Source organism: Anastrepha obliqua, chromosome 4 (genome assembly GCF_027943255.1).
Source record: "Anastrepha obliqua isolate idAnaObli1 chromosome 4, idAnaObli1_1.0, whole genome shotgun sequence".
NCBI lineage: Eukaryota > Metazoa > Arthropoda > Insecta > Diptera > Tephritidae > Anastrepha > Anastrepha obliqua.
In genome coordinates, this window is record NC_072895.1 from 123,455,408 (window position 1) to 123,477,122 (window position 21,715).

General features: G+C 38.2%; 1 protein-coding gene and 3 pseudogenes across 1 annotated transcript; all 4 read right to left on the bottom strand.

Annotated features, from left to right (window-relative positions):
* Positions 1-29: 29 nt before the first annotated feature.
* Positions 30-4,291, bottom strand: LOC129244401 (maltase A2-like). The gene is made up of 8 exons (XM_054882023.1): positions 4,259-4,291; positions 3,991-4,100; positions 1,778-2,336; positions 1,368-1,705; positions 985-1,291; positions 607-929; positions 423-551; positions 30-357 (listed from the first exon to the last, which is right to left on the bottom strand). Exons 1-8 carry the CDS (start codon positions 4,289-4,291, stop codon positions 285-287), a joined length of 1,872 nt encoding a protein of 623 aa, XP_054737998.1. The 3' UTR covers positions 30-284.
* Positions 4,292-4,340: 49 nt separating this feature from the next.
* LOC129244402 (jerky protein homolog-like) lies at positions 4,341-5,181 on the bottom strand (annotated as a pseudogene).
* Positions 5,182-7,405: 2,224 nt separating this feature from the next.
* Positions 7,406-9,397, bottom strand: LOC129245115 (maltase A2-like; annotated as a pseudogene).
* A 10,370-nt stretch (positions 9,398-19,767) lies between these two features.
* On the bottom strand, positions 19,768-21,509 carry LOC129246276 (maltase A2-like; annotated as a pseudogene).
* Between the last annotated feature and the right edge of the window lie 206 nt (positions 21,510-21,715).

The following is a 21,715-nucleotide window of genomic DNA, read 5'->3' on the forward strand; positions in this document are numbered from 1 at the left end:
ATCACAAACAATTTAAAGGTTCGTCTTCGGGTAAGAAATACTTATGTGTGCCACTGTATGTTCAAAGATACAGAAATGATAGGGGCTTTGTTTGGATAATTTTCATACCGGCCCTTATTACAATTGTTTTCACATAACAGTACTGAGAGTATTAAACAAGATTTTGCGCACTAGAATACAGTTAAAGTTGTTCTAACAAGTGCTGGTTGCCAAATGCGAAAAAGACTTGTAAAAATATATAAGAACAGTAGCTCGAACTGCCGACACATACATACAAATGTACTTTACGCAACCCATCGCAGAATAACCGCTTCATAAGGCATCAAATAAATTCGTTTGCTTAAATCGACCTTATCGCTGAAATGTAAAAACAAAACAAAAGTAACCAACTTTTCAAAAATGTTACCACTCACGACACTTACCCATAATTGTGTGGTGAATAGGAAGTGAGCAGCACGTACTCCATAGTCTTATTCGCCAAGCCATCTAAATATTCTATCTGGCTACCGAAGTTAGCTAATAAACGGTACTCCTCAATACCAGCAGCAGTTCTGAAAACGTCATACCAATCGATTATGAAATTTTAAAATCTCCACTTCAACTAACCTCACAACTTGAAATACCTGCTCCTTCAAAGCTCCATACGAAAATCCACCATCTTCTTTGAACGCCTTGAATGCTTCCGTTTGTTTCAAACTGGTCATTCCCTTGTATATGTTCAAGGTACTACGTGCCACGCCACGCTGAGTCTGTACATTGAGATATGAGTAGTTAGGATTGACGGGTAGCCAAGTGTAGTTTCCTGTGCTGAATCCGGCATTCTTCGAAGTGTCCCACTGCATTGGCGTACGCTCTGGATCCCGGCCGTCGACGTCACAAGATATAATTGTGCAATCAATGTCTGCGTCAGTCATGCCGATCTCATCTCCCTAAATTATTGGATGCTGGTAATGACAGTGTTCCTAAGTATAAATTAGCACTTACGTTGTAAGTAACAGATGCGCCGGGCAATGCATGCACTATCATCGTCATCATATCTTTTCTAGTTTCCTCTAAGCGTGTAGCTGGACGACTGTTGTCATGATTTCCTACTACCCAATTGGACGACTTGTGCCTCTCCCATACGGCATCCATCCAGTCATTGGCGGCTCTTTCAAGATCCTGTGCACTAATAGAGCCTTCCAAAGTAACAAATAACAAGTTCATTGGCACTTGACTACCAACGTGAGTGCCATTGCTGATATAATCGCTCAACGTCGTAGAAGGGGTATACGCTTCGACAACTTGTATCCTAAAAAGAGATATATTTAATTATTTCACACACAATTAATACTCAGTTGGTTATCGTCCGAATAGATGTGTCGCACCTTGTATCACCGCCATGTTTTTGTTGGTATTCATCTAAAAACTCGCGCCATTCATATATTAAAAGGACATTTTCTGGTTCATTAAGTGTATATTCTCCAAACATCCTCTGATCTGGATATGTGCCATTTTCATAACGCTTCTCTATGAAAAATGGCACAGCGTCAATGCGAAAAGAATCCACCCCACGATCAAGCCAAAATTCCAAAACTTCGATCAAATGTTTTTTTACCATAGGATTCGTGAGATTAAAGTCAGGTTGCTCAGGTAAAAACTGGTGTAAATAGTACTGTTGGCGTTCATCATTCCAAGTCCACATAGAACCACCAAAAATAGATATCTGTGCGAAGAAATGAAGAATAGACGTTGATAAAATGAAAAGTAGCAAACAATAGCTTATCCGCTTACGCACCCAATTACTTGGCTCACTACGCTCGCCTGTTTCCGGATCGATTTTACCGTCTTCCCATATATAAAAATCATCATAACCATCTTCACGACGAATCGACTTTTGAAACCACACACACTCAGAACTCGAGTGATTTGGTACAAAATCCAATATCATCTTTAGACCCAATTTATGCGCCTTTGCAAGCAATTCATCGAAATCCTCCATTGTACCAAAGAGCGGATCAATGCTGGTGAAATTAGTTATATCATAACCCATATCTCTCATCGGCGATTCGAAAACAGGCCCAAGCCATGCAGCCGTCACACCTATTTCCTTGAGAAATTCCAAACGAGATATAATTCCTTTAATGTCACCTATACCATCACCGTCACTGTCCATAAACGATCGAGGATAGATCTGATAGAGTGTGGCGGACTCCCACCAGTCGACTGTGGTGTTCGCAGAAGCGCTAAGAGCACAGAAAGACACAATTGTAAATAACCGTAATAAAGCGGACACCATCTCGGGAAGTACTGTAGAACAGGTGATGGCCAAACTTATATTTATACTTCCAGATATACTAAGATAAGAATGTTTATTGACCGAAGAGGGTCAATATTAATATTATGGTATATGTTTGCGTAATGGAAATCTCCTAACACTTCACATCAATTCCGTACAATATTCTTCAATTGAAGTATAAGTGTGTGGAGCGATTTTTATCACCAATGAGCAAATTGTTTTACCAATTTTGTTGGTAAACGTGCCTACATATTTTATCCCAACGTAGCACTTCGTTAAAAATATGTAAGTATATACAAATGTTGATTAGCCTGATAAAAAAAATCCCTCGTTTTCTAGGTAGATGGTTATAATGTTCGATATCTCGTAAAGTATCGATCGAACAATTTAAGGTTTATTCTCGGTGTCAAGGTAATATTCAACATAAAACATTTATCTTGGTATATTTTTTATTTGTTCCATTCAGTAATGAGTTACAGGGTGTTAACAATAGAATTAAACAAAGAGAAAATTTGATCCATTATAGAGTTTTTTTGATAAAGGCGAAAATGCAAGACAGGCCGTTGAAATTACTGGAATACTGGATCAGCTAATGACGTGCAATTTTGGTTTCTTCGATTACGCTCAAGCATTTTTTATGTTAAAGGAGCACCTCGCAAAGGGCATGCCCATTGTCGAAAATCTCGATAAAATCACAGAAATAATCGAAGTTTACCGACATGTTAGTAGTCGTAGCATCGCCCAGGATCTAAAGATCGATCACAAAACAGTTTTAAACTATTTGCAAAATAATGTATGATATTTCCCCAAACTTATACATATACTGACATTTGTACCTATATTGGCATTCGGTAAATTAAGCGTACCGAAAATGCCAACTTGGCTTCAGAAGAGTCCAGGGACCCATTAGTGAGTGGTTGAAGCTCACTCCCAGTTACCACCGCTGATGACAGTTCGATATGACAAATTTTTAGAAACGATTTTCGTTCACATAATAGGAAGTAATTAATAATCTGGTAATTTTTTTTTCATTTTTTTGAGTGAAATCATTCCAACAAAGTATGTACTTTTGATACTTTACCATATCTGTAGCATTTCATTATGTATTTCCGAACTAAAGTCTGCACAAACATTTGGTAAGAGGTAAATGAGACGATTTCTTACGCAAACGTGTAAATGGCGAATATGAACCGGGTGTACCAGAAATGTAGGATATTCAGCAGAAGTTGCTTTTTAGCGCACTGGGCAACGCATCATTGGTACGTTAATACAGAGCTCAGCAAGGCGTAAGTTAGGCTTTACAGATCTTTATAGGGTTGACATCGACGCTATTGACGCACAGCAGATAAGACAGCTACCACCGCTCGATAACGTGAACTAATTCAAACTAAGGCAGTTCACGTTAACAAAAGTTTTTACGTTTTGGAATGCACGAAAAGACTAAATAAATGTATTTTTTCACATTTAAATTCACATTTTATTCTTGTTTTCGTTACATATTTATTGAATATTAAGTCATACGATAGTGTTATTTAAAAAAATCAGTCATCTTTTTTTGTATCTCCTATTTTTCTAAAACTTGAAGCACAGCTTTCTCCCTTAACCGTCTTAGCACACTCATATCATTTTGATCGACTTCTTCATGACCAGACCATATTAACTCGTTGTTGAAAATTTCAACTGCTTCAGTCTGCTTAATTTTCTCCAGTTACTGTAATACGCTGTCATCATAGGATTCGTCCTCCTGTTGATGATCGCCATCTGCATTGCTCTCCTCGAGATCTTCGTTCCATTCATGAATGGGTGGTAACGTGAATTCAATCTGAAATTTTTAATAAAAAAAGTGTTTTCAATAACCCACATACATATCTTTGAGCATATCTGCGAACACGATCGAACCTCAGGATTTAAACTACTAAGGAGATCGACGGTGTTGCTCATCAAGGGGCAAGGTTCAGCTTCCCATTTTTCTTTTAAAACCGCCAACGGAACATTATCTTCAGGATCATCCATGCTTACCGCGAAATTTGAAATACTGTTCCAGCACTTAGCTAATGTTGCTTCACCAAAAACCAAAACCAAGCCGCATCCAAAGATGTATAGCTGTTTTTAAGTTGATTTTTTTCAACGACTCGAGCAAAACAGACTTTGTCGCAGCTATTGAAGCTAGAAGGCTGTTTCTGTAATGCAACTTAGTGATTTTTATTGCATTCTGATCCATCGGTTGAATGAGGGGAGTAACGTTTGGTGGCATAAACATTGCCGAAATTTGCCCATTCTCCGTTGTCAGTTCAGCTTCATTTGGGTGAGAAGGAGCGTTATTGATTAGGAGGAGAGCTTTAATTGGTGAGGCTTTCTCCTTTAAAAACGATGTAACCTTAAAAAACAACCAGTTAACCTTAAAAATCGGACAAACCTTAAAAGGAGTATTGCCCTGTGGAACAAATGACTCATGAAACCATTGCTTGAAAATAGCCGACGTCATCCAGGCGGATTTCGAGCTCTTATGGTCGGTGGGACACTAAAAGTTTTTAAAACTGGGCGTGGATTCTCCGCCTTTCCAATTACCAAAAGCTTAAGATTGTGAGATCCAGGGGCGTTTGAACAGCATAAAAACGTGATTCTCTGCTTCTCAGACTTTACCCCTGGGGCTCTCTTCTCTAAACTTGACGCGTACGTTTTCTCTGGCAAAAGTCTCCAGAATAACCCCGACTCATCAGCATTATATAACTGATCGTTGCACAACTCCAATTCGGCCATTTTAGCTTGAAGTTTTTCTTTAAACGGATTCACTAGCTGAGGTTGCGATGACAGTTTTTCGCCTGATATTTTAAGAAGACGAATACCGTACCTCTTCTTGAATCCTTGAAGCCATCCATCAGTAGCGAAGAAGTTTGCTTCATTTTCTTTAAATTTTGCATGCAGTGTTTTTGCCTTTTCTTTCAACATTAGAACACTTACTGGCCAGTTTTTATCTCGCATTCGGATAAACCAACGATAAAGAGTTCTCTCCATTTTGGGCAACTCTGAAGAACGCAGTGGTTTTCTATTTTCAGGTCCACAATACGTGTTGTTTACGCATTTTAAAATCACTTGCTTTTTCGCATTAATGTTACAAATTGTTGATTTAGCAACATTATATTTCTTTGCTAAAATCGTCACAGATGAGCCTATTTTTGAAAAGCCGACAGAAAAGTCAACAGAAAACATAAAACGAAACACTCTTTGCCAAACCAAAACCGCGACTGAACTATTTTACTTGTCACAATCCAGCTATCCAAGGAAATTAAATATCTTAGAGTAATCCTCGATAGTAAGCTCCTACGGAAACCACACGTTGAAACAAAGATATCCAAAGCACTGACAGCTTTCTGGCAGTGCAAAAGTGTCTTTGGGAAAACGTGGGGTCTTTCTCCTAGCAAGGTCCTATGAATCTACACGGCTATGATAAGACCTATTATCACCTATGCATCAGTGGTCTGGATGAGTAGACTCTCTCTCGTGGGAGTCAGGAGGACCTTATTGAGACTGCACCGGAGCTTTCCGACTACTTCAGGCCCGGCCTTAGATGCTCTGATTGGTTTACCACCACTTGATGCTTTCATCCAAGGAGAGGCCTTGAAAGCCAAGTGCAGGCTGAAACACAATGGGAACTGGTACGGCCCCTGTCCGGCATTGGAAAACAGAGAAAGCATGGACGTCGATCCAACGATTCTCTCCATGCCCCTTGACTCCATGCCATCAAGAGTCGTACTTGAAAAGAGATACAGTGTAGTGCTGCCAGGGGCTCAGTTGTGGTCAAACTCAGCAAATGAGCCCGGCAAACACTGTTTTCGCATTTTTACGGATCGCTCCAGGACCGAGCATGGCTCCGGCTTTGGGGTCTACGTGGTATCCAGCGGCACAAAACTGAACTTTGCTCTTGGAATGCATGCATCTGTGTTTCAAGCAGATCTACATGTGTCGTAACCACGTTGCGCTCATGGCCTTAGACAGCTCCCCAACCACATCAGGGGTAGTCAAGTCCTGTAAATCCAGGCTGAGCTATGTCGGTATACCTATATAATAGCCTGATGCTCACATGTGTCACACGTGGGTATCGCGGCTAACCAGACCTCTGACTCCTTAGCTAAGATGGGCTCTGAGGCCAACTTCTTTGGTCCAGAGCCCGTTTTGCCACTCCGTTCTGTGGCCATCAAAGCCACGGTTAGCAAATGGGTAACTACCACCCACAGGCGAGTTGGCAGGCTGAAAGAGGCTGCAGATGGACTAAACTGATGTTACCTGTCATGTCCGATCGACTGTTGCAAACCCTTCTGTCATTAAGCAGAGGGAAGTGCAGACGACTGGTTGGACTGATGACGGGTCACTTTCTGTGGGTGAAGGACATGGAAAGGTTGGGCATCTCAGGCAGTGTACTCTGCTCAGCTTGTGAAGAGGAGGATGAGACGGCGTCTGTCCCGATTATCGGAGATCGGGCAGATTTAAGAAAATTAAAAGGGAATCCAAGTGTAGTACAATGGACTTAATTCATGTCTCAGTGCTGCACTTGATAGTTGTCCTGACAAAAAAAAGTCAATGCACAAAAATATCTGTTCACGTTTTGGGCTGTTCACGCTTTAGAGTGTTAACGTTATCGAGCGGGCGCTTATTTATAAATAATACGAAATATTGCGACGTTGACTATTAAGATTTCTTAGAATTCTTGTTATCGTCAAGATAATCGCTACTAAGAACTCACAAACAGAACAATAGAGTTCCGGCCACCGTTGTTGGCGTGTAAATAGGGTATCGAATAAGTGTTCACTTGGATGGTTAAAACCGATCATTTAAATCAAATTATTACGTGAGTCCATTTACATTTTTGTTACTTAGGGTGTTTGATACACGAGGCGGCCACTGCGCATGTATTTTGCCTGGAAATTTTATTTCAAATGGTATCTTTCGCAAATCCATAGTTTTCGTAGAAGATTTGATATATTTTTGCATTTCCAATAAGATTTTATTTCACTATAAAGTAACTAAATTATTCTAACAAATACTGGTTACCCAACTTATATTAAAAACAATTGCGAAAAGTTTGAACAGTCAGCTGGAAGTGTTGACCATCATACACACAAATATACTTTATGCAGTCCACCGCAGTATTACCGCTTCATATGGCATCAAAAAATTCGTTGGCTTAAATCGACCTTATCGCTGAAATGTAAAAACAAAACAACATTTTGTAACTTTTCAAAAATGCCAACGCTCGCAACACTTACCCATATTTGTGAGGTGAATAGGAAGTGAGCAACACGTACTCCATAGTTTTATTCGTCAAACCATCTAAATATTCTATTTGGGTACCGAAGTTAGCTAGTAAACGGTACTCCTCACGACCAACAGCAGTTCTGAAAACGTTATTTCAATCAGTTGTGAAATTTTAAAATCTCCACTTCAACTAACCTCACAACTTGAAATACCTGCTCCTTCAAAGCTCCATACAAAACTCCACCATTTTCTTTGAACGCCTTGAATGCTTCCGTTTGCTTCAAACTGGTCATTCCCTTGTATATGTTCACGGTACATTGAGATATGAGCAGTTAGAATTGACGGGTAGCCAAGTGGAGTTTCCTGCGCTGAATCCAGCATTCGTTGAAGTGTCCCATTGCATTGGCGTACGCTCTGGATCGCGGAAGCTGCAAGTTGCACTGCTGCAATCAATGTCTCCGTCATTCATGCCGATCTCATCTCCCTAAATTAGAAATAAAAATAGCAGCTTGTAATAAGAATTTCCTTAAGTGACAATTAGCATTTACGTAATAAGTAACAGACGTGCCGGGCAATGCATGCACTATCATCGTCATCAGATCTGTCCTAGTTGCTCCTATGCGTGTGGCTGGACGACTGTTGTCATGATTTCCTGCGATCCAATTGGCCACCTTATTATTTGCCCACATTATATCCATCCATTCTTTGGCGTATTCTTCAACAGTCTGTGCAGTGGAACTTTCTCTTAATTGAATAAAGTTAAAATTCATTGGCAATTGACTTCCAATATGAGTGCGATTGCTGACGTAATTGCTCAAATTATCAGAGGTGGTGTAAGCTTCGGCAATTTGGGATCTTAGGAGAAATACAATTAGACAAAGATTAATTTAGTTAATTAGATGCATTTAGACAAAACTACTACTAGTATTTGGCATCTTATTAGATATGTCTCCCCTAGCATCGCCGCCATGTTGTTGTTGATATTCATCTAGAAATTCGCGCCATTAATATAATAATTCGCAATTTTCTGGGTGATTCTTTGTATATTTTTGATCTCTCCTTAGTCCATCAGTTAAGATCGTCTCATCTGAATATGTACCATTGTCATAACGCTTATCTATGAAAAATGGTGCTGCATAAATGCGGAAAACGTCCACTCCATGATCAAGCCAAAAGTCCAAAACTTCGATGAGATGTTCACGCACCATAGGATTGGTGAGATTTAAATCAGGTTGTTTGGCTAGAAACTGATGTAAGTAATACTGTTGGCGTTCTTCAATCCAAGTCCATGCAGAACCACCAAAGACTGGCATCTGAATGAAAATATATGAAATGGTTGTTGATAGCTGGTAAGAGCTAATTCCAATAATCACCCAATTACTTGGCTCACTACGCTCGCCCGTTTCTGGGTCTATTTTGCCATCATCCCATACATAGAAATCATCGTAACCATCTAATCGACTTCTGAAACCACTCCCACTCAGAACTCGAGTGATTGGGAACAAAATCCAATATCATCTTTATACCCAATTTACGCGCCTTTGCAATCATTGCATCAAAATCATCCATTGTACCAAAGAGCGGTTCAATTTTGGTGAAATAAGACACATCGTAACCCACATCTTTCATCGGTGAAGCGAAGATTAGTGAAAGCCATGTAGCTGTCACACCTATTTCCTTAAGAATTTCCAAACGAAATGTAATGCCATTCAAGTCACCTATACCATCACCGTCACTGTCCATAGAAGATCATGGATAGATCTGATAAAGTGTGGCCGACTCCCAACAGTCGACTGTGGTGTTCGCAGAAGCGCTAAAACCGCAGAAAAGCGCGATTGTAAATAAGAGTAATAAAACGGACACCATCTCGGTAAGTACTAACGCACCGCTAATGACCAAACTTATATTTATTATTGCAAGTAGACTAAGATAGGAACGTTTATTGCCCGAATAGGGAAATTAAATATTATATTACTGTACAGATATTTGATTGGCGAACAACGGAAATACCTAAATGCTTCACATAAATTCTGGAGCGCTTGTTATCACCAGACAGCAAATTGTGTTACCAATTTTGTATTTATTCATACCTTTTTTACCCCTTCGTAGCAATTCGATAAAAATTTGTACGTCAGTCTGAAACCTGTATGTAAATACAGATTACATATAAAAATTTAAGGAAATTTTATGTTTCAATAAACCAACTATTAAATTAAAAGTTTATGTCGACATTTTTAATTTCAAAACGTAGAAGGTCATTGAGCTGAATAAGCTGGAACTGGTGGTGGTTAATCGAGCGTAAAGATAGAGAACAGAAAAGTAGCGAATAGGTTCGCCTTGGCAGTTGAAGACAAAAATTTGAGAAGTGAGTGATAAGAGTGAATATAAAACAAAAACGATATTGGTGACGTTGGCTACTATTGCAGCTGCGCTTGAGATCAAGAATACGTTAAGAGTGCACGTTAGAAAGTTAATACAGCGAATACGAAAAGTTTGCGTGGGCGATGATATTTTTTGAAAAGAGGCGCGAAGAGTAATATTTTCGGTTAGAAAATGGGAGCTATAAGCAATTGCATTTTACGCTCCTCTGAAGCATTCAAATAATTGTAGACAAATATAAATGAAAACTATAAATTTATTTATCTAAGCGGACCTGAGTGCTATATAATTTTAGTTAAAAGCTAGGTTTAGAGTGTCTATTTTCTTTCTTCTTCTACTTTATAATGAAAGAAATGTACAATTTGCGACTACAACTACGGTCCAATCATTTCAATATGAGATTCGTACTAAAGGTATTACGAAAATAAATCCAAAAACTGACCCGGGGCAAATATTCTCAGTGGTAGGCATTGAGGATTGCTTTTGACGTGAGCAACCATACGTTGGCTTATCACAAGTGGAATCTTCCAGTATAAAGCGTTTTTCAATGCGCTTCAACTTTTTTCCGACAGGGAGGGCGAACGACGCAATATTTTTTATTTTTCGCTTGTCATTTGTAAACTTCATTAGTATACATTTCATCATGGAACGCTACACACTTGAACAACGCGTTAAAGTTATTCAGCCTTATTATGAAAACGGGCGTTCAAATCAAAATGCATATCGCGCACTTCATCTTCAGTGAGGACGCACATTTTCACCTCAGTGGATTCGTCAATAAGCAGAATTTCCGCATTTGGGCGAAAGATTATCCAAGAGAGATTGCCGAAAAACCAATGTACCCACAAAGAGTGACTGTTTGGTGCAGTTTACATGCCGGCGGCGTAATTGGCCCATATTTTTTCGTTGACGAGAACGATCGCCACGTTACTGTGAATGAAAATCGATACCGCGACATGATAAACGATTATTTTTGGCCGCAATTGAATGGTATGGACTTAGACGACATGTGGTTTCAACAGGACGGGGTCACAAGCCACGCAGCACACGCTACAATTGATTTGTTGAAGAGTAAGTTCGATGACCGCATTATTTCCAGAAATGGACCGGTCGAATGGCCGCCGCGCTCGTGTGATTTGACGCCTCTAGACTATTTTCTTTGAGGTTATGTGAAGTCATTGGTCTACAGTAACAAGCCGGCGACGATTTGTGAGCTCAGAGCCAATATTGAACGCGAAATTGCTGGAATTTCGGCCGATTTATGCAAAAGAGTGGTCAAAAATTGGGTTCAACGATTGGACTTCTTAAAACGTGCACGCGGTGGTCATGCAAAAGAAATCGAATTTCATACCTAAATGTATATGCTCAAACTCGATAATAAAAAAAAAATAGTTAAAAAAGTCAAACCCTTTGTGTTTTATTCAAAAAAAAAGTTGAAGCGCTCTTACTGAAAAACGCTTTATTTTGATATCAGAAGCACTGGAACGTTTAACGTTGACGTGAAGTGATGTGATTATCAATAACTACTAGGTTAGAAATATTAATATGTGCATATGTGTTTGAAATAAGTAGTAAATAAATTATTTAATGTAGTATTTAACAGTTGCATATAAGTTTATTGGAAGAAATCATTAAAAGCCTAGCAGAGCTAAAATTCTGGTATTCTGCAACTTTTAAACCACTTAGTGGTATCTTTTGGTGTAGGGAAATCAGAGGCAGCACCACTCGTCATCCAACTCATTGATTTCTATCAAAAGTTCCGTTTCACAATCAATTACATCAATACTAATTCATCTGCACTAAAATTATTCACAAAATCACCATCATTGTCGTGTTTCTTATCGGAAAAATTCTCAACTCGTTCATCGACTGCCCATTTCTCTTCCTTGATAATTTATTGGTAGCGCGTTCGTCTATTCAATACAAAACATGCAGATCATAGCGGTGTTTTGAATGTTTTGAATTATTATATAAACACACACAGTTTATCAATGAAGTGTTTTCACATCTACTAATCTAGCGAAATTCAGACAATTTACTTGTATTTTTCCATGATTTGTTTTCAATTTTTGGTTTTGTTTGACTAATATAAAAAATTTAGAAGGCGATAGTAGAAATACGGAATAACTGCCGTTTAAAAATAACACAAACATTAAAAAGCAAAAACAATATACACTTCAAACACAGCAGTTAAAAAAGACTTTTTACATTTGCATTTCATGGTAAAGTTTTATCGATTCGGTGCAGACGTGCTTTTATTAGCTCTTGCTTTGTGAAAGTTTCGTAGTGAATCTACCAATCGTACAATATTTAAAAACATACAGCGATATAGACGCTTTAATACTGCAACAAAATACATCTTGTGCTATCTTAGCCCAACCTTTGTTTTGCAAATATAAATACAAACAAAATAAAAACATAAAAATAATAAAAACAACTAGTGAAAAAATTTAGCATTTAAAATGCCTGTGGGGCGCTCTCCTCCCAAAGAGAGGCTCCGCTCACCAGCGCAAGAGCAACTAACAAGTGCTAAGTTCAGCTACAATGTTCCGTTCTCGGCAAGTGAAATAAAGAGTAAGTCATCAGCTGTACAACCTCACCTGGCAACCGCCGTTAACTCTATACCCACAACTCCTCACTCATGGCATGAGCAATGCCAAACTCCAATTCAACTAATCAGCATTTCTCATCCCACCACTTGTCTGGTAGCTCTCACAAGCGCAACAACAATCACAACAGTTACAACATCAGCATCAACAAGCAGAACCGCTACTACAAACTCTTCAATATTCTCATACTCGCCAATCATGTCTACATGCCCAAACATAGTTATGCAGGCAAAAGCAGGTGAGAACAACAAAGAGCTTTCTCTTCCAAAGAGAACACGTAATTCTCCAGATAAGAATACAGAAACAACAAAAACCACCAAAAAACATAAAGCATTAGCAAACCAAAAAACAATTACAACCTACTGGTTAAGTAAACCAACAAATAACAAATCAATCCCGCATACTCTGACATCAAACAGATTTGATATACTCTCTCTTGATGATGAAAAAGAAAAAGGAACGCAAAACAGTGGGACAAACAACACTAATGAGCAGCAAAAATCTAAAACTCCAAAACCACCACCTATATTTGTACAGAATGTTGAATACATCAAATATTTAACCGACGCGCTAAACAAACTTCCGAATTGCGTTTTTGAAATGAAAGTCCTGCAAAACAATGAAGTAAAAATTCAACCCAAAGAGTCATACCACTATACACAAATCTCTAAACTATTAAAAGAAAAAAATACTCAGTATTATACATATAAGCCCAAAGAGCAAAGGGGATTTAAAGTGATACTGAGGAACTTGCACAACTCCACAGATAAAGGAGAAATTGTAAAAGAATTAGGTGAACTTGGGCATGAGGTTACAAATATTCATAACATCTTACACGCTACTACCAAATCACCTTTGCCACTGTTTATACTAGAATTAAAAACCAAGCCCAACAACAAAGATATATACACTATTACACATCTACTACATTGCAAAATTAAATTTGAGCCTCCACATCAAAAACGCACTTTGCCTCAATGCACAAACTGCCAAAAATACGGCCATACAAAAAATTTTTGTTTTAAAACACCTGTGTGTGTCAAATGTGCTGGAAGTCATAAAGCCATAGAATGTCCAGTCAAGGACATTAACGAAATAAAATGTGCTCTCTGTGGTAAAAACCACACAGCTAATTACAAGGGATGCATGATTTATAAATCATTAAAAATACAGCAATTTCCAAGTCTCAGACACAAAAATCCCACCACAATTACAAACACACAAGAAAAAGTTGCATCACAAACTACACTAGACAATGTGACAACCCAACACAGTACTACAACACCAAATTTATCTTACGCTCAAGTAACAGCCATAAACACTAAAAATGATGCTCAATCTATTGCAGCAACTATAACGGAAAACAAAGAAATTTCAGAATTGAAAGATATGATGAAACAATTAATCTCACAAATGTCTGCAATGATAAACATGATCACGTTACTTTGCGCTAAATTTAATGAACGAACAAGATAAATTAAGAATTGTCCTTTGGAACGCTAACGGTCTAAGCCAACATGCACTGGAACTAAAAACATTCCTAAAAAACAATAACATAGACGCAGCTCTAATATCTGAAACACATTTCACAGATAGAAATTATTTAAACATTCCTAACTATACTATTTATCACACCAATCACCCTGATGACAAGGCACATGGTGGAACGGCAGTAATTATAAACAAAGACATTAAATGCATTGATGTGAACCACTATAGACAGGACTACTTGCAAGCGACATCTATACAAATTGAGGACTTTAGTGGTCATTTAACCCTTTCTGCCATATACTGCCCCCCTAAACATAAAAATTCTAAGACACTATACTTTGACTTTCTTAAAACTCTTGGAGGCCGTTTTATTGCAGGCGGAGATTTCAATGCAAAGAATACCTTATGGGGATCCAGAATAACAAACACGAAAGGAAAAAATCTTTACGATGCAATAATAGAAAATAAAAGTGACTTTTTAAGCTCTGGAGAACCAACTTACTGGCCAAATGATATGCGGAAGCGACCTGATTTAATTGACTTTTATATTACGAAAGATATTAAAAGTGAGCAACTGGAAATAAATCCAAGTTTTGACCTCTCATCTGACCACTCTCCAATATTCCTAAGCTATGAAACCAGTCCTATCCTAAACTACAAGACACATAAATTTTACAATAATTATACGAACTGGAACTATTTTCGTGAAATTATGGAGCAAAGCCTTAACATAAAAGTCCCCCTAAAGAGCGAAAAAGAAATAGACTCCGCAATCGCATACTTCAATGACAGTATAGTGTATGCAACAACAACTTCCACACCTATAATCAAGATGAGTAACAACAAACACAAATTGCCCCATAAAATCTTGGAAAAAATCAGAGAAAAACGAAAACTAAGGCAACAATGGCAATCTACACGCTCACCAGATATCAAAAAAAGGCTGAATATAGCAGCAAAAGAAATCAAAGATATATTAAAAGTGGACAAGGACGAAAAATTTGAAAAATATATCGCATCACTGGGAGCTACTAGAGCTACAAACTATACACTATGGAAGGCCTGCAAAAAAATCGAAAACGCAGTTATGCACCAACCCCCTCTAAGGACAAGTACAAATTCTTGGGCGAAAACACCAAAAGAAAAAGCAAATATACTCGCTGATCATTTTAAAAAAACATTTACAAATCAACATAACAACCAAGACATTGACAATTCTGAATTTCATGCCCACCTCACAAATAACATAAACATACCAATCAAGAAAATAACTTCAAAAGAAATTCGTATAGCAATTGAGACAAAAATTGACGTAAATAAATCCCCAGGATATGACGGAATCACAGGAAGGATTCTAAAGGAGTTACCTGACAAAGCAACTCTGTACTTAAGAAATGTATTTAACTCAGCATTACGAATGAAGTATTTTCCACTGCCTTGGAAAGTTGCTGAAATCATCGCAATACCCAAACCCAATAAAGATGCCTCTGAAGCTTCTTCATACAGACCAATTAGTTTATTACCATCATTATCTAAACTTTTTGAGAAGCTTATACTTGACCGCCTTGACCCCATACTACAGGCGCGAAACTTATTTCCCTCACACCAATTTGGATTTCGTAAAAAACACTCGACAATAGAACAGGTACATAGAGTAACAAATAAAATATTATCAGAAATTGACAAAAGAAATACATGTGTTGCTGTGTATCTTGATGTAGCGAAAGCTTTCGACAGCGTGTGGCACAAGGGTTTAATATTTAAACTTAAACAGTATCTTCCACTCGACTACTATTTGTTAATGAAAAGCTATTTAGCAAACAGATTCTTTTATGTGAAATATAGAGACAAATACTCTAATATTCAACTCATGGAAGCCGGTGTACCTCAGGGCAGTGTACTAGGGCCTGTACTATATGTGCTGTACACAGCTGATATTCCCCTGCCTGCAAGTATCGACATGATAGCAACTTTTGCAGATGACACTGTCCTATTGGCAACTCATAAAACCTTAGAAGCAGCAACAAACAAGTTACAACAAATTTTGAACAAAACACTAACATGGTTTAATGCTTGGGGTATACAAATCAATAGCGGCAAAACAATTCATGTAGTTTATTCCAACAAGAAAGTAAGACACAAGAATCTGACAATAAACCACTCACAAATCCCAATAGACACCAAAGCAAGATACCTTGGAATGACTATTGACTCCAAACTTCTCTGGAAAGAACATATTACGATGAAAAGAAATGAGGTAAAAAACAGATTCCGACAACTATATTGGCTACTTGGCAGGCGCTCAAAACTGTCATTGCTGAATAAAATACTTATATACAAAACTGTGATTGTGCCAATCTGGGCATACGGCATAGAAATCTGGGGTACTGCAAGCAAAAGTAACATTAACATTATTCAACGACTACAATCTAAAATACTCAGAACTATAACCAATGCACCTTGGTACATCCCAAACGAAGACATTCATCGCGATCTCAACATCGAAACAATAGCAGAAATCATCCGCAAACGCAGCACAAATCATATTGTCCGTTTAATGAACCATTCCAATAATGACATGCGACAACTCCCAACAGCAGAAAGGGCAAACTCTAGGCGGCTCAAACGACCAACCCCAACTCAGCTGATAACTAGAATAATTTAAAGCTATGCACATACCTACACTTGTAAACTCACACAAAAACTTAACCCAAATGTAATATTGATAATGATTAATGTTATAAAATCCAAGCTGCAGAAAGAATTACTTAGTGTCATACGACAGGTGTAATTAATAAAGGAGGCAAAAAAAAAAAAAAAAAAAAAAAAAACATTTGCATTTAATAGATTTACGTTATAATCCTTGGGTTTCTTGTGCCATTCCTCTAAAATAACATTCTTGAGCAGGTTTTGGGCTGGTGTATTCAATACTTTACACCAATTAAAAATAAGCCACATTTTCACATTTTGTATTTGGATCGCTATACTTTTAGAATTTAAACTAAGATTTCTTGTCAACAAAGAAGCCAAATTTTGGTGCGCTATTTGTCTCTATTTGTGGAACAACATCAAACCGCACACCACAAATAGGAGGAGGAGCTGGGCCAAAACTTAAAATTATGTAAACGCCAATTATTTATTTATTTTTAATGTCTCAAATGGCATATCAGACATCCATATTATCTTCTATAAACACCAAATCTCCCATTCCCAAGCTGAATATGCATCACCTCGCCATGACTGAAAGTTTTCCATTTTTCACTGTGGGCATAATACTCCGCCTTTCCAGTGATTTTAATGCTGCCTCCACACTCTAATGGATTCATTGTTGTTATACAACAGGATTTAGTGGCATCGCAGAATATTCAAACATCCCAGTAGCTGGCTGAGCTTGGTACGTTCTAGCAAAGGCTTCTTTCGAGCAACTCGTGAAGTATAATTGAGGTTTCCGGGCTTGGCGGATTGTTTCATGAGAAGTCTCTACTCCACACTCATCTCTAAGCTCACTAGTATATTTTATATCCGAAATCCGTGGTTTTGTGGCTACTTTTCCCAACAAAATACATTCGGTGCGGTCAAACATTTTCCGTGCTCTTCCACTTGCAGATTTTGACTCCAATCTATTTAAATTTTTTGCGCGATTTATTATGTTGTAAAGGGTGGTAAAGTTTCAAGCGTCGGTGTTGATTTTGAATAAAATACAATTTATAGCTCAATTACGTATGGAATAAAATATCGGCAAAGTGGCCTCGGCGGCACACCTCCATCCGATGGTCCAAATTTTCGATGACGCTGAGGCATAATTGAGGTAGTATGCCGTTAATGTGCCCAATTATCTCATCCTGTAGCTCTTGAATTGTTGCTGGCTTATCGACCTACACCTTTTCATTCAAATAACCTCAAAGAAATAAGTCCCGCGGTGTCAAATCACGGTTTTAAATCACTCTTTGTAGGTGCATTGGTTTTTCGGCAATCACTCTTGGATTATCATTCGCCCAAATGCGGCAATTCTACTTATTGACGAATCCACTGAGGTGAAAATGTGCCTCATCACTGAAGATCATTTTCTCGAAAATTGGTAATTCACTGTTGCCATTTCCTGCCACCGTTATGACCATTGACGACGCTTGAAATGGTCAAGAGGCTTTAGTTCTTGAGTCAATTGCACCTTGTAAGCGTGTAAATACAAGTCTTTATTCATAATGTTCATCAACGACGAGCGTGAGAGGTGCAATTGTTGGGCACGACGACAAGTTGAGGTGGACGGCTCTTCAACCACACTATCGCGAACCGCAGCAATATTTTCTCCAGTACGAGCTGTATGAGCATGCACTGATGTTTTCACATCTCCTACAGACCCAGCTTGCTCAAACTTTTCCACAATTTTTCCGATTGTACGCACATTTGGACGATTAAATTGATCGAAAAAATCCCGAAGTGCGCGATATGCATTTTGATTTGAACGCCCGTTTTCATAATAATCCTGAATAGTTTTAAGGTGTATCTTTCTACATATAACTCAAATTGAGTTTGTCTGAGAGTGAAAAATGTCAAATGAAATGTAGAAAGCAACTTGACGGTTGGGTGTGGTTCACATGCCGATGCCGAAAAGAGCTTTCTTGGCAGGGTTTTTGTTTTTGCTTGCTTTGGTGGATTAAAAATTTTACCGTTACGAAGTACTGTTAACTATGTAAGTTAATGAAATCCAGTCAACAGCAATGGTTTTATTAGTATTGTGTTTTTAATCAATTTCAAAATATTGAGGTGCATGTGTGTATGTGCATATATACATATTTACCGTATACTTGTTCAGTGATTCGGCATGTTTGGGTGCAGACAAACCGATGTGACACGGTGTCGCAGTCCTTTCTGAGCGGGCAAGAATCAAAAATTTGATTGCCCCAAATGTATAAATAGACGTATTTGGTATTGTTGGAATGCTTTAGAAAAAAACGTATTCCTTATCTCGGTCTTAATTTCGTCGAAAATATTAAAGGCAAAAAACCAGATTTTCTGTCTCAGGATACTCCAGTCCACTAAGGACTCTTTTTAGCAAAATACAACCGTTTTTCTTTTTGTCACAGCACTGGGCGTCGTTTACTATTTGAGTATACGAACAAAGACGTCGTTGCTCGTCTCTACCACTCGTCGCCTTTCCTCTTCTTGTCATATTTCATTCTTGTTCTTGTTCGAGATTGTGACTCTATGTCAGGTTTTTATTTTTGTGTTCGAAACAAAACGTCGATTAACTATAAAAATTTAACTTTATTTCGCGGATATAAAACTGAATTAAAGCGAAGAAACTTTGTTAGGGCTATTTTGCGCACGCACAGATGGCTTAGTTTATGCCAAGTGTCAATCGTTTATGTAAATTCGCTGTGCTATTACCAATTCTGTCGCATCATAGACAAAAGGTCAGTTAATATATATATATATTATGTATACATGAATATGTAAATATATATGGGGAGAGACTGTGGGATCAAATCTCGGTGAAGCACCAAAATGAAGAAAACGTTTTTTCTAATAGCGGTTGACCCTCGGCAGGCAATGGCAAACCTCCGATATATGTATGTATACATATATGGTAAAATAAGTTCCAATCAACCAAACGAATTCAAAAGCAATCTCTGAAGAAATTTTATTGCACTATTATGATATACTCGAAATTGCTCTAGCCAGTACCACTAAAATACTGTAGAAAATAAGTTTGGACAATCAGCTTGAACTACCGATACTCATACATACAAATGTACTTTACGCAGTCCATCGCAGAATCACCGCTTCATATGGCATCAAATAAATTCGTTTGCTTAAATCGACCTTATCGCTGAAATGTAAACACAAAGCAAAATTTTAAAACTTTTCAAAAATGCCTACGCTCGCAACACTTACCCATATTTGTGAGGTGAATAGGAAGTGAGCAGCACGTACTCCATAGTCTTATTCGCCAAGCCATCTAAATATTCTATCTGGCTACCGAAGTTAGCTAGTAAACGGTACTCCTCACGACCGACGGCAGTTCTGAAAACATGAGTTCAATTACCATTGAATGAAATTTTGTGAGAGATTTGTGTTCATTTCAACTAACCTCACAACTTGAAAGACTTGCTCCTTCAATGCTCCATACGAAAATCCACCATCTTCTTTGAAGGCCTTGAATGCTTCCGTTTGTTTTAAACTGGTCATTCCCTTGTATATGTTCAAGGTGCTACGTGCCACGCCTCGCTGAGTCTGTACATTGAGATATGAGTAGTTAAGATTGACGGGTAGCCAAGTGGCTGGACGACTGTTGTCATGATTTCCTGCGATCCAATTGGCCACCTTATTATTTGCCCACATTATATCCATCCATTCTTTGGCGTATTGTTCAACAGTCTGTGCAGTGGAACTTTCTCTTAATTGAACAAAGTTGAAATTCATTGGCAGTTGACAACCAACGTGAGTGTCATTCCTGACATAGGTGCTCAAAATCTCGGTAGTGGTATAAGCTTCGGCAATTTGTGGTCTATGGAGAAATGCAATTGATTAATTTATACAAAACTATTAATCGATTGATTATATGTGCCTCACAATGTGTCGCCGCCATGTTGTTGTTGGTATTCGTCTAAAAACTCACGCCATTCGAATAATAATTCCACACTTTCTGGTTGATTTACCGTATACTTCTGTGATTCGCCGGGCGGCGCAACTGGATATGAACCATTTTCATAACGAAATTCAATGTAAAATGCTACTGCATCAATGCGGAAAGCGTCCACTCCACGACCAAGCCAGAAGTCCAAAACTTCGATTAGATGTTCACGCACTGCTGGATTTGTGACATTAAAATCAGGTTGTTTGGCTAGAAACTGATGTATGTAAGTAATACTGCTGGCGTTCTTCAACCCAAGTCCATGCAGAACCACCAAAGACTGATTCCTGTAAGAAGAAATAAAGAGTAATGTTTGATAAAAGGAAACATAGCAAACGATAACTAATCTATAGTAGTAACTCACCCAATTACTTTGCTCACTACGCTCGACCGTTTCCGGATCGATTTTACCATCATGCCATACATGGAGATCTTCGTAACCTTCTCCACGGCGTACCGACTTCTGGAACCACTCACATTCATCACTTGAGTGATTTGGAACAAAATGCAATATCATCTTTATACCCAATTTATGCGCCTTTGCAATCATTGCATCAAAATCCTCCATTGTCCCAAAGAGCGGGTCAATGCTCATGAAATTAGCTACATCATAATCCATATTTGCCATCGGTGATTCGAAGATAGGCGAAAGCCATGCAGCAGTCACACCTATTTCCTTAAGAAATTCCAAGCGAGATGTAATGTCATTCAAGTCACCTATACCATCACCGTCACTGTCCATAAACGATCGAGGATAGATCTGATAGAGTGTGGCCGACTCCCACCAGTCGACTGTGGTGTTCGCAGAAACGCTAAGAGCACAGAAAACCACAAATGTAAACAATCGTAACGTATCGGAAGCCATAACGGTAAGTACTAACGGACTACTGTTGGCCAAACTTATATTTATACCTTAAGATATATCAAGATTAGAACATTTATTGACCGAATAGGGAGATTAAATATTATATTACTAAATAACGGAAATCCCAAAACACTTCACATTCTAGACAATATTCGTTAGTGTGCGGAGTGATCATTATCATCAGTGAGCATATTGTGCTATGAGTT

Coding starts and splice junctions, on each gene's coding strand:
- LOC129244401 (XM_054882023.1), bottom strand. CDS start 4,291: ATGGATGATCCTGAAGATAATGTTCCGTTGGCG. Junction 4,101..4,258: donor AAGATAATGTTCCGTTGGCG/GTTTTAAAAGAA, acceptor TAAAAATTTCAG/ATTGAATTCACGTTACCACC. Junction 552..606: donor CAGGTATTTCAAGTTGTGAG/GTTAGTTGAAGT, acceptor TGACGTTTTCAG/AACTGCTGCTGGTATTGAGG.